Source organism: Callospermophilus lateralis, chromosome 17 (genome assembly GCF_048772815.1).
Source record: "Callospermophilus lateralis isolate mCalLat2 chromosome 17, mCalLat2.hap1, whole genome shotgun sequence".
In the NCBI taxonomy this organism is placed as follows: Eukaryota; Metazoa; Chordata; class Mammalia; order Rodentia; family Sciuridae; genus Callospermophilus; species Callospermophilus lateralis.
This window is the reverse complement of record NC_135321.1, coordinates 45,725,363-45,744,762: the sequence shown is the minus strand read 5'-3', so window position 1 is coordinate 45,744,762 and position 19,400 is coordinate 45,725,363. Positions and strand designations below refer to the sequence as shown.

Sequence of the window (19,400 nt, the reverse complement as noted above, 5' to 3'; positions counted from 1 at the left end):
AATTTTTCGTAACTCTGTATCCCATTACATTTTCTACTTCCTATATAACTGGACTAACAATATCCTCAGCATGATTCAGTGTCCTTGTCCTGTTTATCTTTTGGTGTTGAATAGTTTCTGGAGCAGATTTGTTGCATGGTTGGATGAATAATTGTTCTTTCTCTGTTCCCTTCTCTTCTTCAACTTCTGTCAGTTTTGTCCTGCTTTTATTTATTTATGGCTATTTAAAAAACCATTGCGTCTCAGGTGCAGAATTGGATTAAGAATGTCATAGCTCTCAGGTTATGACATGCTCCTACTGTTGGTTTTTGCATGGCCTGCTCATATATATGGATGTGTCTTTTAAATAGTACAATAAGCATCCATGAACCACTACCAAAACCAAAACCAAAACCAGAGCCTTGATGTTAACCTATGCCTAAGAATATAAAATTCCCCCCATTCTCTCCTTCTTATAATCGTGAATCTTTAATCATTCCTTTGCTTTCTTTTAATAGTTAAAAAAATCATATTTGTAATTATTTCTTTTAATGTAAGTACTTTTCATTTTGGTTGTTTTTATCTTCATAAAAAGTATATCATGTTCTTTTTCACTTAAGTTATTGTTAAGATTCATATATATTATTTCATATTGTTGCATATTTTTATTTATTTATTATTGTTCATATATTCACTCATTGTGGGAATATGCCACTGTCTATTCAGATACTCTCCTGTAGCTGAACAGTTAGTTAGTCCTAGAATTTTGCTTCTGTGAACAGTGCTGTTATGAATATTCTTGAAGATGATGCTGATAAACATGTGCAAGAATTTGTTTGGGGGTTATGAAATTGTGGGTTGAATTTCTGCATTCAGGAAGTTGTGAATTTTTGATGTTAAGAGTAATACCAAAAAATTTCCCCAAGTTTTTATACCAGTTACTTTCCTACTAGGAACTTTCTAATATGCATATCACCAAACTTTAAATGTGGGCCTGATGAATGGGTATAAAATAGTATTGCACTGAAGTCCTAATGATGGTCATGGTAAACATATCTCCAAATATTTATTGCCTCTTCTGTGAAATATCTATTCTTCTTTTGGATCATTTTCTGATTGAACTGTTTATGGTTCTCTTATTAATTTTAAAAAGTTTGGTGTATACTTCTGATGAGAATTCTTTGTTGATTTCATGTTCCCTGTTCAAATTTTGGTTCTTTGGAGTATTAAAAACCACCCCAAAACTTAGAGGCTAAAACAATAAAGGTTTTCCTCTCCACAAGTCTGTGAGTTGACTGGGCTCAGCTGGATGGTTCTTCTGCTGCATGTAGTATCAGGTGGGGTAACTCATTCGTTATGTTCAGCCAGTGGCTGGGGTGGACTGAAAGGTCCAAGATGTGTCAGGTGTCTCTTTGCTCTTCCACTCGTCCTCTCTAGTGGGGTATGATTGGTTTTTGTTGCAGCTTAGTGACTCAGGGGTAGTTGGTTGTCTCACCCAGAGGCTAGCTCCTGAGAGGAAAGAAGCAGAACCTGCCAGCCCTCATGAGTCCTATGCATGGATGTCCCAGAATAACACTTCTGCTAAAAGAAAGTAAATAACAAAAGTCAATCTGGACTCAAGAGGAGAGAGTACCCTCCAGGGAAAATAGCCTTTTATCTTTTTGTAGTTGAAGTAGCCACCATATACAGAAAGAAAAGGAATTGCTAAGACATTGATTGGAACCACCATGAGGGATTATTGACCATGTGCCTAGTGTGAATCTCTTCTGCTTGTAACTTTTCACTTCTCTAAAGTACCTTCAATGAACCAAAATTCTTATTTTTAATATAGTCAATTTTATCTATGTATTCTTTTGTATCTGAATAAAACATCCCTTGCTCCAAGTTCTCAAGGATATTCGGAATTTCCACTAAGAGAATTTAATGTTTTATTTTTGACATTTGAGTTTTTAGTGCATCTGAAATTGCTTTATGTTTGTGATTTGGGTAGAAATCCAATTTTATTAGATCTGGAGAGAATATCTATGGGATAGAGAATAGCCTTCCTTCTCCCAACAATTCTTATTTTTGCTCATTTTTTAATATGCTAAGATTTCTTAAGTGCAATGGACTGTTTTCTGGTGCTCTGTTCTATCCAAAAGGTCTATTTTCTTATTTTTCTTTCCTTAATTACAATAGCTTCATAATAAGCCCTGATACCTTGAAGGGAAAATATCTTACTCTCTCTCTGGACTCTCTTTTTAGCAATATCTGAACTTTTCTGGGTCCTTCACATTTATATATACATTTTATAATTATCTTACTGTGTTTCAAGAAAAATCTTATTGAGGGTTTCATCAGAATAATATTGACTCTATAGATCAACTTGGGAAACATTTTTATTATGTTTCTCTCAAAGAAAATCTTTCCATTTATGTAGATTTTGAAAATTCCCTTAATAGAATTTATTTTGTGTTTGATAAATTTCTTCTGAGGTAATTGATATTCTCTGAGACTATTGGAAATGGTGTTTTTTCCTTTAATTTTCTGGTTCTTTGCTACTACTATGCAGGACATTCTAGAGCAGGCTGTGAGTTTAAGTTTGCTTCTCTGTCTTTATCCTACGTGGGAGCAGAGTAGTTCAGTATGGCTAAGCATGGTCCTTTGACACAGTTAAAGTATATTCAACCTAGAAGAGAGGCCTTAGTTCAGCTTGTTTTTTTCCTTATTGGTGCATTGTGATTAATACATAACAGTATGATTTGTTGTTAGGTTCAGTTTTTTTTAGATGGTAATTGGTAATAAAATTCTTGCAAAAACAAACAAACAACAACAAAAGAAAAAAAGCCAGAATCAATATAATCTGTCTTCAAAAAACAAGAAAGAAAGAAAGAAAGAGTAATTTTGTTAGGAGTTAGAGTTTATAATACCAAACAGACATTGCCCAAAGAAAAATAGGTTCCAATTTACCTACTGAATGAATTGCTGACCTCTCAACTCTGTTCTTCACAGCCATCCGCCTCTCCCCATTGAACTGTCAAGCCTGGGACCAGCTGACCTCTGTGCCTTTGCTCAGGCTGTTTCCTCCACATGGAACACTTTCCCTCTTTGATGCTCACTGTCACTTTCCAAAATCATTCCTATCCTCCCAGACAGCTTAAGCACTATCTCTTCCACCTGGGATATCTGTAGCCCTTGACCCCAACACTCTGTACTCTGCAGAGACACTTGCCACCCCCACTTCCCTAATGGTTATTTATATACTTAATACCTCCACTGGGACCATGCACAGTGATCCTCTTTGTAACTCAGTGCCTCATACAGAATTGCAAAGAGTAGGATTTAAAGAGTGAAATGAATTTGTTGAAGTGGAAACATCTTTGCATTCCAGATACAGCAGGCTCTTCTTAAATTATTGTGGGGGGCAAGAAAAACTTAACTGTAAAGGATGCAAGATAAATATAATTTATATCCTAGATGATGGCCAGGTGACATGGTTTAAGATTAAATAAAAGAGGAAGATTTCACCAAGAACATATTATGATAAATTCTAACAGCTGAATCAATAAGCTGTATGGAATAATCTTTTTTTAGTTATTTTTTTGCTAAATTGGTAAGAAAAATTGCTTAAAAGTTTAAAAAAGGGTGTTTTGTTTTTCAGGGTCAGTTTTGTGACTATTGTAATTCTGAAGATTCCAGAAGAGCACATCCAGCCACCAATGCAATTGATGGATCCGAACGTTGGTGGCAAAGCCCTCCTCTGTCCTCAGGCACACAGTACAACAAAGTCAACCTCACCCTGGATCTGGGTCAGGTGAGTTTCGCTTTCGATTGGAACAGAAATATTAGTTTGATCACTGTTTCTGTGGTGATTTCTGACATAACAATAATTATCATAAAAAATGAATTCAGTTTTAATTCACTAATCATTATTAAACCTTTGACTTTAACATTTGCTTAAAAATAAAGCCAATATTTGTCCTTTTTGTGACTGGCTTATTCCACTTTTCCTAATCTTTCAAGTTTCATCAATGTAGAAGCCTGTGTCAGAATTTCCCCTGTTTCTAAGGCCAAATAACATTCTATTCTATGTATAGATCACATTTTGTTTATCCATTCATCCATTGATGGACACTTGGATTGCTTCCAATTTTTGACTATTGTGAGTAATGCTGCTATGAACATGGGTGTGGCAGAGATATTTTTATAACGTTTTCTTTCCTGGAAATCCTGGCGACGTGAACACTGACTACCATATTTTAGGACTTTGGCCAGCTGGTCCATAAGGGAACCAGGCTTCAGGCCTGTCTTCCTCTAATAAGCTAAGAAGGTCTTCAGGATGGCTGCCCCTGGTGCATTCAACCAGGATAATCAATCCCTTCTGCTTTGATTGTGGATTCTACTCTTGTGATTAGAGGCATTTTTGTGGCCAAGATGAAGGGATTTTGTGGATTCATTTAAAACCCAAGTCAGTTGATCAAAAAGGGGATTTTCTAGGGTGGATCTTTCTGATTAGGGGAATTCTAAGAAGGGACTGGGCCCTTCCTGCAGGAAGAGACTTGACCCATGGTCTAAAAGTCTTCTGCTAGCCTTGAAGAGCCAAGATGTCATGTTGTGAACTTACCACGGAGACACTATGTGGTAAGGACCTTATGGTGGCCCCTAGCCAACCACCAGTAAGGAAGCAGGGACCTCAGGCCTCTAACCACAAGGAACTGAATTCTGCCAATATCATGGGGAAACTTAGAAGCAAGTCATTCCAGGCACCTTATTGCAGCCTTGACCTTGAGCAAAACCTTGAGTGGAGAATCCAGTCATGCATGAATCTTAACCTGACAAACAGTGAGATAATACATATGTGTTGTTTAAGCCATTAAGTTTGTGGTAATTCCATTGTGTAGCAGTGCACTAAGAAGTTTTCTTGCACCTTCTTATTTCCTCTTTCAGACCAGGGAGCACCTCCCATTCGTTTCATCCTATCCTTTCAACAATTATTAAAGTTCTTTGATGTCCCAGGCAATGTTATAGGCATTTGATTTTATCAGGAAACAAGAGATGGAAATTCCTTCCCTCATGGCACTTATATTCCAGTGGGGGGAGCAGTCAATAAAAATACACATAATAAGTCCATATAGTATATTTGACACTGTTAAGAGGTGTGGAAAAATTAAAAAGTAGAATAGGAGAAGGGGTCACGAGTCCTAGGAACAACTGTTAGTTTGTGGCTTATTGTGAAGGTGAGGTTTAAGCATAGACTTGAAGCAGGTGAAGAAGTTAATTATGTAAATGTCTGCCACCCAGAGAAGGGAACTTTGGGAACTTGTCTGGAAAATACAAGGAACAGCTTGGAGGAAAGAGTGGCTTCGGCGGAGTAAGGGAGTAAGGTGGTGGGAGAAGAGGGCTGGATAGTGTAGGACCCCATGGGAGATGGTGAGGACTTTGGCTTGGAAGTGAAGAGAGAGCCATAACAGGGTTTCAAGCCCAAGAATGACATGATCTGATTTGTTTCTAAAAGGATTTCTCCGTATGTTCTGTTGAGGATTGTGGCGGGGCAAGTGTGGGAGCCAGTTAGGAGAGGATGCAGGAAGCCATGGAAAGATGGCGTGAGTGGCAGCGGAACTGGGTGATTAGATCTCAGATACAGTTCAAAGATAAAACTGCTATGATTACATATTGTCTTTTATTTATTTTCTGAAATTTTATACATTTTTTTCATTTGCTTCAAGACTGTTGATAATTACTCACAGGATTGAAAGCCTGCTTGTAGGAGGATTAAGAGAGAATGTAAGAAGAATTAAAGCTTCTAACACCCAAATCTGTTTTGAGAGTCTTGCTGCAATGGGGGGGGGGGGAAGAAATGGGAGAAGACTCATTTTAAAGTTAGGTCAAGAAAAGATTTACTGAGCAAGATTTATTTAGTTTTCTGAGGAAAAAGAATGATATTGTATGTATTATGTGAACTTGTCAGGTGCTTTCAACACTCAGTAAAATTATCCTGATGGTTAGCCTATTCTTTTTGCTAGCTACTGTCATGCATATACTTCATATAACAAATATTGTTTGAAAGAAATAAAAAAGGAAAGGCACCCCACAGTCTGGAAGTTGAATGATACTAAACTTTCTTAGAACAAGTGCGCTATTTTCATTTTGATTGTGATGAAGGATCTAGCTGTTTTAGTCTATAGGTTGTGCTAAATTAGGCCTCTTCTGAGAATATTTTCATCATCAACTTATATCTGATGTAATTCAGAGAAATGATTCCTGGGTCAAAAGACTATAACCTGAATTTCAACTACAGCTGATAGCTAACTTCTAGCATTAATTCAGTAGATTTTGCCTATAATGATCTCGATTTACCCACTATCTCACTTTCTAACTGAGGATGTCTGTAGTTAACAGGGAATTTTAATTCACCAAAGTGATTCATGCTGAACATACCCATGCCTGCAGGACTTACATTTTTTTTCTTCCTTAAAGCTCTTTTTAAAAAACCTACTTTACCCAGCTATCAGGGAAGCTGAAGCAGGAGGGTCACAAGTTTGAGGCCAGCCTGGGTAACTTAACAAGACCCTGTATCAAAAAAGAAAGATAAAGATGGAGGGTAAAGACTGGGGGTGCAGCTCACTGAGCCCCTGGGTTCAATGCCCAGTATCACACACACTCAAAAAATATCCTATGTTAGAAAGCACCCTTTGATGTACTGAAAAACAGCTAATTAAGACAATTAGATTAAGAAAACATCAACATAGGAATAATTTACTAATTTTCTGGTTGCTGACAGACCTTAGCCATGGCATGAATATTCATGCTCTGTATCCACCCCCCAACCCATGTCCTGAGGCTGCTCTGAAGGTGGTGGTGTCCTGGAGTCACCCTGCCTCAGTCTGCGCCCGATGCACTCCTTACTCACTATGTGGTCTTCCACAATTGCTCTCGGCCTCAGTTTCCACATTTATGAAATGAGATGATTGTGTGTACCTCATAGAATTATTATGAGTTTAAAGTAAGTTAACTGCTTCATTTTGAAACAAATTTGAGGCAGTGGTACATTTTTTTTTTTTTTTTTTTTGGTACTGGCAATTGAAGTCAGGGGCACTCAACCACTGAGCCACATCTCCAGGCCTTTTTTAAAATATTTTATTTAGAGACAGGGTCTCCCTGAGTTGTTTAGGGACTCGCCATTGCTGAGGCTGGCTTAAACTAGTGGTCCTCCTGCCTCAGCCTCCTGAGCTGTTACAATTACAGGCATGTGCCACCATGCCCAGCTGGTAATTTTTATTTAATAAAATAAAGTGAACTTCAACGAACACTTATTTTCAAAAAGAACAGACTAAACTTTTGTGCCTCCAGAAAATACTATATATAATACAATGGAAAATTCTCTAAAAAAGTTTAGGAACAGGAAAAGCAATGCCAATTAAGTCAGACTGAAGGACATCTTTTCCTTCTTTATGTTGAAGCAACATGTTTTTCAATAAACATGTTTTGTCTTGTAAGATTCATATTTTATGCCCCAATTGGTAAGGTCTGTTTTCTTCCTTGTGCTGGAATTTACCATGAGAATGTTATTGTGAGGCTACATTTCATGATTTCAGAAGAACATTAAGACCTAGACCTAGAGAAGTGTGTATTTTGATGCATGATTGGGAAGTAAAATATAGATCATTAACTTCTGATGACTAAGTCACTTTTCTTCACCTATTGAGAATTAAATTGGACTTTGACATGCGTAGTCCATTTGTCAGCTTATGTTGTTGCTAAGGGTCAGTTTTATTTGTTTTCTTTTGAACTTGGTAGTTTTCATTGTTAGATTTCTAAAACATCACCTTCAGGACTCAATCCTAAAGGGCAGTTTTGCCTTCACAAGGTGGCATGTGTAGAATAGTTCTGTGACTCAGTAAAGCCATTGTGTTTTCTGAGATTGTTCACCTTCATTTGATGGCACATTGTTCATTAGTTTCAGGATGTACAATAAGAACACAATGTCTTGCCGGGCACGGTGATGCTCACCTGTCATCCCAGTGGCTCAGGAGGCTGAGTCAGGAGGATTGTGAGTTCAAAGCCAGCCTCAGCAACTTAGCAAGACTCTGTCTCTAGATAAAATATAGAAAAGGGCTGAGGATGTGACTCAGTGGTAAAGCGACCCTGGGATCAATCCCTGGTACAAAAAGGAAAAAGAGAGAGAGAGAGAGAGAGAGAGAGAGAGAGAGAGAGAGAGAGAACAAAGTCTTAAAGGAAGCTTTCATATTATTTGGCCAAATAGAATGAGCTCATTCTTTACATGTAGAGTGAAATGTGGATGTCTAGTTGTTAAAAGCAGAGTCTGGAATACAGGGACATTTGTTTCTTCCTGGATTCCTGGTGGCACATGCCCCAGTGAGATAGAAGGTGGAGTGACAGAATTAGATTCACATCCTGGACTTCCTTCAGAATCCAAGTGATACTCTGTGGACCCCCTATATGCACTTTCCTGCTCCCTCTCCCAGGTGAGGTCTGAGGTCTACCTCCTGGTAGAGGTAGGTGTGGGGGGCTCCTCATGGTGCTCTGAAGTCAAGAGGGCTGGGAGGTTGAGAAGAGCTATCTCTCGGGTAGGAATGAAGAGGGGAACCAGCACAGGAGCAAGACAAGAGCCATGGCAGAGCAGGCCCGTCTTGTTGTCCAGTGAACGAGAAGATCACCTGGGGGATTCCAAGGCTTTCATGCAACTTGCAATGTCCTTAAGAATAGGACTTGTAAGCTGTTAGTAGTAAAAACATACAAAGACAAAAACAACACCCTGTCCAAAAACCTAGAAAGGACTGGTGTTTGCTTCAGAGGTTGGTGGTGTGAAGGGAGAGGACCTGTCCTGCACGGCTGCTGGGGAAGGAGGCCTGTCTGCTGGGGCAGGTGGTGACTGCAGGAAGTAGCAGCTGAGACCTTTTTGTTGTAGAGCAGAGGCCACAGCCCCTGATCTTCCTGGTGGCCGATTGGTTCTCCTCAGTACTCACCCATCTTGAACACCTGTGCTTCTCCCTTTCCACTTCCTCCTCATGGCTCTTTCTGGGGCCTAGGAGCTTTTTAAAGGTATTTATAGAACACCCCGGAAAAGATCTTCATTTTTATGCCCCAGAAGCAAATTTCATCCCACCAGGAATGGGAATTGGTGGAAAATACCCCCATTTTCCTTTCTGAAGGGCATTCTACATAATTTGTAATTCAGAGTGTCACTAGTGAAATGAAGCTTTGGTAGTCCTGGTAGTGATTGTCTGATTAAGACATCACTCATTGGCCTTTCCATGTCTTTTATGTCTCTCACTCCCAGTTTGTGCCTCTTGATGTCAACTCCTAAATAAACTCCCTGCACACAAGTCTTTGTCCTGTGGCTTTAGAGAGGACCCAAAGTAAGACCGAAGAAAGGGGCTTGTGTGGACAAGCCAACGTTATGACAAAGTTATTTAGAATGCAATGGATAGAAAATTCAAAAAGTATTTATAAATCTCTAAGATTAACAGTGATAAAAGAGGGCTGGCATTGTGGCTCAGTGGTGGAGCACTTACCTCGTATGCATAAAGCCCTGAGTTTGATCCTCAGCACCACATTAAAAAAGAAAAATAAACAAATAAAGACAATGTGTTCATCTACAACTAAAAAAATTTAAAAAAGAGTGATGAAAGAAATAGCATTATAACTTTAAAAAAAATCGGCCACAGGAAAAAATTCTATTATTCTACCTTTCATTTTTTTTTTTTTCATGAATTTACCTTGAGCCACCCAGGGGCCAGATGTAAACCACAGGATCCAACCATCTGAGAGTGAATTTAATATATGTAGATACCATCTAAGATTTTCTTTTCTTTTTGGTCTTTTTTCAACATTTATGAGACTCTGGTGGATGAATCAAAAACATTCTTTGTCGACCTCATCAGTTGTTCTGGCTCAGAAATGGAGGGAGGTCTGGGCTAGTTTCTGATTCTTCTTGGACTTGAGGACTTTGAAGATTAAATTGGTCCCAGAGATGTTTGGTAGATGAGGTCACTAAGGAATCTGACTCAGATGAGACCCTGGGTAGATAGGGTCCAATCCAGAAGGTGGATGACTTTTGAATTGTCATGACCCAATCTTTCTGGATTCCTCTGGAATTGCCTAGACTACAAGCTTCAGGAGGCCAGGGACCATGTCTTCTGTTCTCACTACTTCTTTGGCTCCCAACATCTTGCACAGTGCTTAGCATATGGTAGATGCTCAATAACTATTTACTGAGCTAATGTACAATGAACCAAGGGTAACTGAATTATCTGCAGTTCTCCCAGGGTACAGTGGCAATGAAAGCCTATTGCCATGAGACCAAATCTCTTGATGGAACTGGGCTAAGGATACTTGTGTCTTTTGCAGTACCTTCTAAGTATTTTGTAGCTATAACAAGATTAGAGGATATTGAGGACAAATTTTTTACTAATAAGTATGCTATTAATGAGCATAATCATGAGACTCAACCCATGGAAGCAAAAAAAATGTTAATTGGTAGAAAATCGGGTGCCAGTAAAATCTCTGGGGCCACTGTGTGACAGATGGGGTGGTGTCGTTTTATCGTTTATGATCCTGTAGTAATCCAAACATGTTAACTTGAAGCATCCTTGAGTAATTTATGCATTAGGAAGAATCTGCTAATATGGCATTTTCTCTTTATACTTAAAGCTGAGTAGATCCAGAGGAACAAACTGGAACTTCTGAGATGTTGAATTTATCTCTCTCAATTGCTACCCCAAACAGCATTGATAATAGATATGAGTAAGTAGATTCCAAGACCATTAAACACTATTATAGAAAATAATGTCTGACCTAAAAAGTGAACAATATGTTCTCTGTTCCTACTGGCTCCTTTTCAGTATTTTCTTTTTTGAACTGATGTGTTTTACCACCACCTACTTATTTCCCCAAGCCATGAAACAGAGTCACCGTTTATACCATGTATTATCTAAGATTGAAACAGATAAACTGGGAGTCTTGGTGTCTGTGATGGTTAATTTTCGGTCATCTTGGCTGAGGGCCATGGTGCCCAGATATTTAATAAAACATTCCTGATGTTTGTGTGAGCTTCCCCTCCCAAAGAATAACATTTAAATTGGTAGATTTTTTTTTTTGGAATAAAACAGATTGCCTTGACTAATATGGGTGGACCTCATCTAAAGAGTTAAAGGTCTGAATAAAAAAACACTGACCTTTCCCTAAGAAGGAAAGAATTCTGCAAGAGATGATCTTCAGACTTGAAGTATAACATTGCCTCAACCGGGTTCTCCAACCTGCTGACCCCTGCAAGCTTTGGTCTTGGCAGCTTCCATAATTGCATGGGCCAACCCCTTAAACAATCTTTCTGTCATATATATACACACACATTCTATTAGTCATGTTTTTGTTTCTCTGGAGAACTTTGACTATCACAGTGGCTAAGCACAACATGATTTTATTTCATATTCTTTTTTTTCCCCTACTGGAAACAAAATATTTATTATTCATATCCCTTAGGATAGGTCTTTTTAAATTAATTTTTAATTTATATATTACAGTGGAATGCATTACAATTCTTATTACACATATAGAGCACAATTTTTCATATCTCTGGTTGTATATAAAGTATTTCACACTAATTCATGTCTTTATACATGTACTTTGGATAATAATGTCCATCACATTCGACCATCATTTCTAACCCCATGCCCCTCCCTTCCCCTCCCACCCCTCTGCCCCATCTAGAGTTTGTCTATTCCTCCTACGCTCCCCCTCCCTACCCTACTATGAATCAGCCTCCTTATATAAGAGAAAATATTTGGCATTTTTTTTGGATTGGCTAACTTCACTTAGCATTATCTTCTCTAACTCCATCCATTTACCTGCAAATGCCAAGATTTTATTCTCTTTTATTGCTGAGTAATATTCCATTGTTATATATGCCACATTTCCCTTATCCATTCACCTATTGAAGGGCATCTAGGTTGGTTCCACTATTTAACTATTGTGAATTGTGCTGCTCTAAACATTGATGTTGGCTGTGTCCCTGTAGTATGCTGTTTTTAAGTCCTTTAAGGTATAGACCGAGGAGAGGAATAGCTGGGTCAAATGGTGGTTCCATTTCCAATTTTCCAAGAAATCTCCTTACTGCTTTCCATATTGGCTGCACCAATTTGCAGTCCCACCAGCCCTAATCTCCATCATGTGGGATCAGGCCCCAACTTCCTTAATAAGACTCCTTTGGGGCAAGAATTAAAATCAAGAATCAATAAATGGGATGGACTCAAACTAAAAAATTTTCTTCTCAGCAAAAGAAACAGTCTGTGAGGTGAATAGAGAACCTACATCTTGGGAGCAAATCTTTACTCCCCATACATCAGATAGAGCACTGATCTCTAGAGTATATAAAGAACTCAAAAAGCTAAGCACCAAAACAACAACAACAACAAAACCCACAAACAAACAAACAAACAAAAAACCCCAAATAACCCAATCAACAAATGGGTCAAGGACCTGAACAGACACTTCTCAGAAGATGATATACAATCAGTCAACAAATATATGAAAAAATATTCATCTCTAGCAATTAGAGAAATGTAAATCAAAACTACCCTAAGATTTTATCTCACTCCAGTCAGAATGGCAGCTATTATTTCGTATTCTCGAGACAGTCCAAACATAGCTGATCCTGCCCTGGAAACTTCCTTTTAAATAATGGCTCAAAGACATCTGCTCTTTCCATATTGTGGCTCTACTGTCTTCAACATATGGTTTCCAAGGTTGTCCTGGGGTCATCTCCCAGCAGGTATGAGCAAAGAACATGGAGGATTATGGGCAAGTCTGGAATTGGCATATTCGTATTCTAGGAGTTTGTATTCTGTTGGCTAAAGGGTCCAGAGGCGGCTGGGAAAGGTAGTGTAGCTGTTGCCCAGAAGAGGAGTCTCTTCTGTGTGTGCTGCCGTGCTCCTGCCAGTTCTGAGAGCTGACTCTGCATCTCTGCTAGGCCCTGTGTTCAGTGACATCAGTTTGGTTACATGAAGGGCCATACTGGGAGCACTCATATCACAGAAATCGGCCAATATTACAAACCCAGGCTGCGTCTTTCTGAGAGTCAATTACCAGCACATCTCTCACTTTTTTCCATATCCTTCTATTTCCTTCTCCCCACTTATCATTTTTATTGTCATTATTTTTGTGGTGCTTGGAAGGGAGGCTACGGCCCTTCACATGCTAGGCAAGCATACTACCACTGAGCTGCCCCCTCAACCCTTACTTATTGAGTTGATCATTCTATATTACTCCCTAATTCTCAGAATCTGGCTCCTTTCCATTGATGCTTCGCTGCTCTAATTTGGAATAAAGCCCAAGTTTCTTAGCATGGCATGAGCTTCTCCAGAATCTAGCTGCTTTGAACCTCTTCTTGAGGTAGAGACCTGACTGCAAGAATCTGGTGCTGCTGGGTTGTTTTTTTTTTTTTTGGCCTCTGGGTGTTATTCTGTTCACAGCCCACCCCCCGCCCACCAGCTGCCTGCTGCCCTCCAAGCTGTTTCCCTTTCCTCCGAGGCACCTGCTATGCTGGTTCCTTAAGGCCAGGGGCTGTGTGTACAATCTTCTTTTTAAATCCAGGGGGATGAAAAGTTCCAGAACTGTAGTATTTCCTCAAACACATTGAACTGAATAGAAAGATGAATCCCAACTGTTCTTTCCATATTATCCATTTGATGTTATGTCTTGCTGGGATCACAAACAACTCTGCTTTATTTTAAAGATCCCTAACATTTACATTTGTTGGTGTTCATAGAACTAACACCACAAATATAACAGCCATAACAGAAGACGAGTTAAATATGTTTCCTTCCAAAACACTCAGCCGGCTGCCGGCGGACAGCATGCATCCAAGCAACGGGAGGAAGGATAAAAGCTGGATTAGGAAGGAGCAACACTAGGAAGTGAAACATTTTCCTTCTGGAATTTTCTCCCACTCTCTAGACAGAGAAGTCCGTATGATGAAGGGATCAGTGGAGGTCACCATGACCCACTTGGTGACTCTTGCCAGGTAACTCTGGGTTACACTCAATTAGGGCTCTAGGCCATTGTAAAGTTGACAGAGGGATGTTTTTCGTTATGAAAAGTGACAGTCAGGGTTTGGCATCCCATGGAAAAGTGCAGCCTGTGGTCCAGAGGGAGGCATCAGCAGCTGCAGCTCAGGGTCTGCTGAATCAGTCTACATCTGATAGGTCTCTCACATAGCAAGACGGCCAACATGCAAACGGGATTATGGCCCATGCTGATGAGAGAAAAATAAACAAAAACAAAGTTCTTGGTGCCATTTAGAAAAGGCTAATCCTATTTCCATGAGTTGAGAAGACTGGAGGGAGATGGCATGCTGGGGAGGGTCAGGAATTACACTGGGTGGGGAGTTGAAAAGGAAAGGTTACCATCTTCTCAGGAAGGGCCTGGGCTGCTGCACCAACCTTTAGGCTTATAGGGATGGTCAGAGTGGGAAGGGGTCTGAGGCACAGAGCAGAAGTGGTCATGGTCAGGGTACCCAGGGGTCCAGTGGTGGGCTTGGTAGTTGGGGAAGACCCATGGCCTACAGCTAGAGGCTCCTGTGGGCATATGTGAATGTTCTTTGAGCACCATAAAGAGTAGACAAAAAAGGAATATTATAAGCATTCCTCCAAAGAATGGTCACTGACCCCCCTCCTCCGCCTTCCTAGGCTTCTGCTGAGTTTAAGCTCCTTTATATCTTTAAAGTGAGTGAAGTATGTATAAATACATTCACACCACAGTTCTGGGGACTCGGTACTGATGTTACATCTTCCCAAATACTTGCATTCTAAAAGACTGCTATCTATCTTTGACATGGAACTACTATTTCGGGAAATGTCTCCTAAAGAACTATGAAGTACTCAAGTGTTTTGATGATGAAAACTCTTCATAATGGCTCAAAATGGGAAACAATTTCATATCCAATGAAAGGGGATTGGTTCAGACCATGGATTAATAGGTGGCCTTTCAAATGATGCTATTGATGCTATAGAGTGTCTTCATTGACACAACATATGTCAGTGCAAGATTGTGAAGAAAAACACTGGAACTACATGTAAGGATAAGCATATATAGTATGTTATGTTGTAGTGAAAAAAAAAATACAGTGCATGTAAAAATAGTACTTCTCTCTGGATGGCAGAATTATCAGTAATTTTTACTTTCTTCTATAAATTTCATTTAGATGGTTGGCTTTGGATTATTACCTAGTGTAAAACCAGCTCCACGACTCTTTAGCTGGGTGACATTGGACCCTCTAGCTAATCTCTCAGGGTTAGTTTCTTCATCTGAAATATGGGGATGAATCTAGTTACAGCCTTGTAGGGTCATTTAGAGAAATTAACAAAATAACACAGAAAAGCTCTTAGAATAGCACCTCACACACTGTGAGAACTCCCTCTGCATTACCTATTGCATCTGTATTTTCTGCAATGAGCAGGCATTATTGTTCAGTTAGGAAAACCATAGAACTATGTCCCTTCTGAGAAAAGGGGAGAGTTCAAGTGGACACAGGAACAATGATTCCTGGATTGAGATACAAGCCTCCTTGGAGCTTTCCTGCTATTCTCCATCTGCCCCAATATGCGCTTCTGACTATCAGGTCTCAGGATGGAGTTGGTGTGCATGAGATCTTAAGTGCCAACAGAATCAAAAATATAACCAGTAAATGGAAATTGAGTTTTTTAAAAGTGCATATTTTATTCCTTAGCAAATCTTGAAAGCTATTTTATATTTCTTCCCTTGTGAAACTTTCGTGATTTCAAGCATATTTTGGCTTTAAATCATGGCAGTTTTCCTATTACTATTAATGGCAAGCATATATAAAGAAAAACTGAATTCTGTGAATTCTTCGCGATGGTTCTAACGAAAGCTTGAGTTAAATATGATGTCTCTGGGGAGTTGCTGGGCCCTGGTTGTCTCCTCTGCCTGCTGTCTTCCAGGGCACCAGCCCCATCCCGCACAGAGCTGTTGTTCCCTCATATAATATCCCTGGTGATCCAGAGCCTCCCTAGCCACTAACTATCTACCTTCACTCTTTTATTTCTGATGCCTCTTCTTCTGTGATACTCTCCTCTTTTGTGTTTTCACTTTCTATTTTTCCCATTACACCACCTTTTCTAAGTATAACCCACCATTTCTCTCTTGGGGTCACTGCCAGCTTTGGCGAGGGGTGCTATGCTGTGTCCAGGTAGAGCAGTGGTGCTGAGCTATAAGGGTGCAAGACAGAGCTCCTGTGGGCACAGGCTCCCTGCCTGGACACTACAGCTGCACCCACCATTCATGCACAGAGACCTAGCAGCACAGGCAGTGTGGCATCGCACCTCCCCACAGCAGAGGGGCCAGGTTTCCGTCCCCTCCCCAGGCAACCTCAGCCACTCTAACTCACAGGGTTCTGTTGGGCAGTGCAGCCTGCAGATAAGGTGCTTTCTGTTTCTGTGTCTAACTCAAGAGCAAGCTCCTGAGCTGTTTGCATTCCTCTCTACTCTCAAACCGGTAATGCAAACGTTCCATGGTTGAGGAATTCCAGATTCAGCACGCCAGGCGTGACATACACTGTTCCGTGTGTTTTAAGCACTCTGAGCGATGAGATTGTGTGTTTACTTCATTGTTCCTTAACATTGCAGAACAACTGGAATGGAACACTCAGTTCTTTCCCCTGCCTCTCACAATCCCCCTAGCTCTGCAGGCTCCCACCATCCCTGTTGCCACCTGCTATGGCCACATGTGTTGGGATCCCTCAGAGTTATGGATAGAGAGGGCAATTGGGGCCAAGAAACCCAAACCCGGAAATGCTCTGTTCTGGCTTTTCCTTTAGGGTCAGTCTAAATCACCAGACCCAGGGGCAAAGGCAGCTGGGATTCTGACTGGTGTCTCTAGCAAAGGGTCTGAGGTGGGCTGAGCTGCTGGGACAGTCAGGATGAGAGCAAGAAGGCAGTGCCCAAGCCAGCCAAGCTGAGATGCACTGGGAACAGAGCTCAGTCTTCTTGAGGTAGAGGAAGCCATCCAAGGAGATTGCTGAGGGCAGCTATTTTGTAAATTCCTGTGTTTCAGGGGAGGGTGTGTGCCCAAACTGCTGGAACTGGCTGTTTCTCAGCTGAGGCTCTGGGCAGGGCTGGGCCTGGAGGTGCCTGGTACAGTTGTCCCTCAGGATCAGCAGGAGATTGGTGTGGATACCTGAATCCATGGAGGCTTAAGTCCCTCATATGAAATGGCATGATATTTGCATGTAACCTAAGCACATCTTTCCCTATACTTTAAATCCTCCCTAGATGATTTTTGGTACCTAATACAATGGAAGTGCTATGTAAATAGTTGCTATACTGCATTGTTTAGGGAATAATAACAAGAACATCTGTACATGTTCAGTACACTTATTTTTTCAAGTATTTCTGATCCATGGTTGATTGAAACTGCAGATGCAAAACTCATGAGTATGGAGGGCCAAATTTAGAACAGGTAAGTTCTTCCTGGGCCTCCTGGCTTGCACTTGTTAGTAAGTTGCTATGGTGATGACACAAACCCTATAATTAAACTTGTTTTATTACTCTTCAAGCAAGCAACCCAGTCAGCCCTGAACCTTGTATTTTTCCCCCTTACTTGACCCATTTCTTCTAGTCTGTGTGTTGCTGCTTCTCAATCCCCCAAGGTTATACAAACCATCACCCAACCCAAGGTGACCTTCATATCTCCATCTCTGAACCCATACTCATCTTTAGCCTGGGTGGCTCTGACCTTCTGTGTTCAAAGTGGACTTTCAGTCAGCTGCATTGTCATCCACTGGGAGCTTGTTAGAAATATAGAATTTTGGGTCCCAACCTGGACCTACTGGATCAGAATCTGCAATCTTAAGTCCCCAGATAGTCCATATACACATTGAAATTTAAAAAGTTCTGTTGTAGGCCAATGCTTTTCAAACCATCTGTCACAAAAGAACACTTTAAAATTGTAATTAATACAGACTGATACCTTTGTAAAATACAATAAAAATGAATCTTAGAAAAATGAAAAAAATAAAGCTTTAAGTATAGGCCTTATAAAAATTAGATTTGACAGGCATAAACTCACACTTTTAAATTATCATAAAGTTTTCTAAATGTTTATTCTCACTTTCTGAACTTTTGTCATTGTGGATGAATAACCAACGGTTCCTGGATTGGCACTGGTCTGTGGACCACACTTTGAGTAGCTGCTCCAGATGCTACATTGTAACTTTTCTTCAAAGCCATTGATGCCCATGTGTCCCATCCTGAAAAGTCAATCTGTCCTTTCTGACACTTCAAGTCTGTCCTCTGGCTCAGATTTGGTTGAGCAGTTCAAGATATGTTTGTTAATTATTTAAAACTTTTAAATAACCCCAAGACCCCTTGTGACCTAGATAGTCTCCCCTCTTTCAGTCACTCTTCGCCCATATCCACTCAGTGCCCAAGGCAGCTGACCTTCTTTGAAGCACCAGTAGTCCCCTACTGTCTCTGGCAGGGTTAGGCCCCAGGGAGATTAGTGCTGAGGATGGAGAGCTAGATTGGGGCATCTGTTCCCCTAGCTCCCTCTGGTGGACGTGGATGCAGCCACCTTCTACTGAAGGTCCTGGCTCCAGCTCTATCCTGGTTCTAGCATCTACATCTTCCTGCCTTTCCTGCCTGGGGTAGAAAGGTCCTCAGTTCTGATTCTGAGGTACTCTGCCATCACGAGAAGGCTTCTCCTTCCCCTGCCCACTCCTTTGCAAACAATTGCTTTATTAACATTCCTCAGCCCTTCATTCTAGTAGGTTCTCTGTCTCTCACCGGGACGCTGTGTGACATCCAGAACTCCCATGTGCAAAAGATATTTTTCTACTGGTTGAAATTTGCCAAACACTCCCCACTGGTCATCTCAAAAAAATGAAAGGAAATTATTGAGGCAATGAATATACAGTTTTTAAAAAGTGCATCCAACGTGGGAGAGTGTAAACGTGTGCATGGTGTGCATATTTCATCTCTACCTGAAATTTTTCTTTTACTGCTTTTTGTTTTGGATTTTTGATAATTTTGTATTGCTGTTTTCTTTATATCCTCATACATTTCCCTAAATCCCTCCCCACCCTTTTTTTTCCCTTAGATAAAATGGGATGTAGAAAAATACAAGCAGCGTATGGATAAAATCATAAATACAATTGCTGGTTTCATTTTAGTCATATATTGTGTTTTGGCTTAGAATAAGCTGTCAAGACATACTTATGATTATCCTAAGCCTGAAAAATTTGTGTATTCAAATAGAAATATTTACTTAATAGTATTAAATATTTGTAAGTCATTTCAAGAAGAATGGTACAATTCTATGGAAAATACTATCAAGCCCTATCTGCTGGCTGTGACTACTAGTTTTTCATTGTGCTTCTTTAGGTGATTGTCACAGAGCCATTCAACATT

General features: G+C 40.2%; 1 protein-coding gene across 1 annotated transcript in view; it reads left to right on the top strand.

The window, feature by feature from the left end:
- The window catches only part of Lama3 (laminin subunit alpha 3), a 231,364-nt gene that overhangs the window by 18,592 nt on the left and 193,372 nt on the right, over positions 1-19,400 (top strand). The window contains exon 2 of the mRNA XM_076836560.2: positions 3,620-3,772. Coding sequence (XP_076692675.2) covers positions 3,620-3,772 — 153 coding nt within the window. The remainder of the gene's footprint in view (positions 1-3,619; positions 3,773-19,400) is intronic.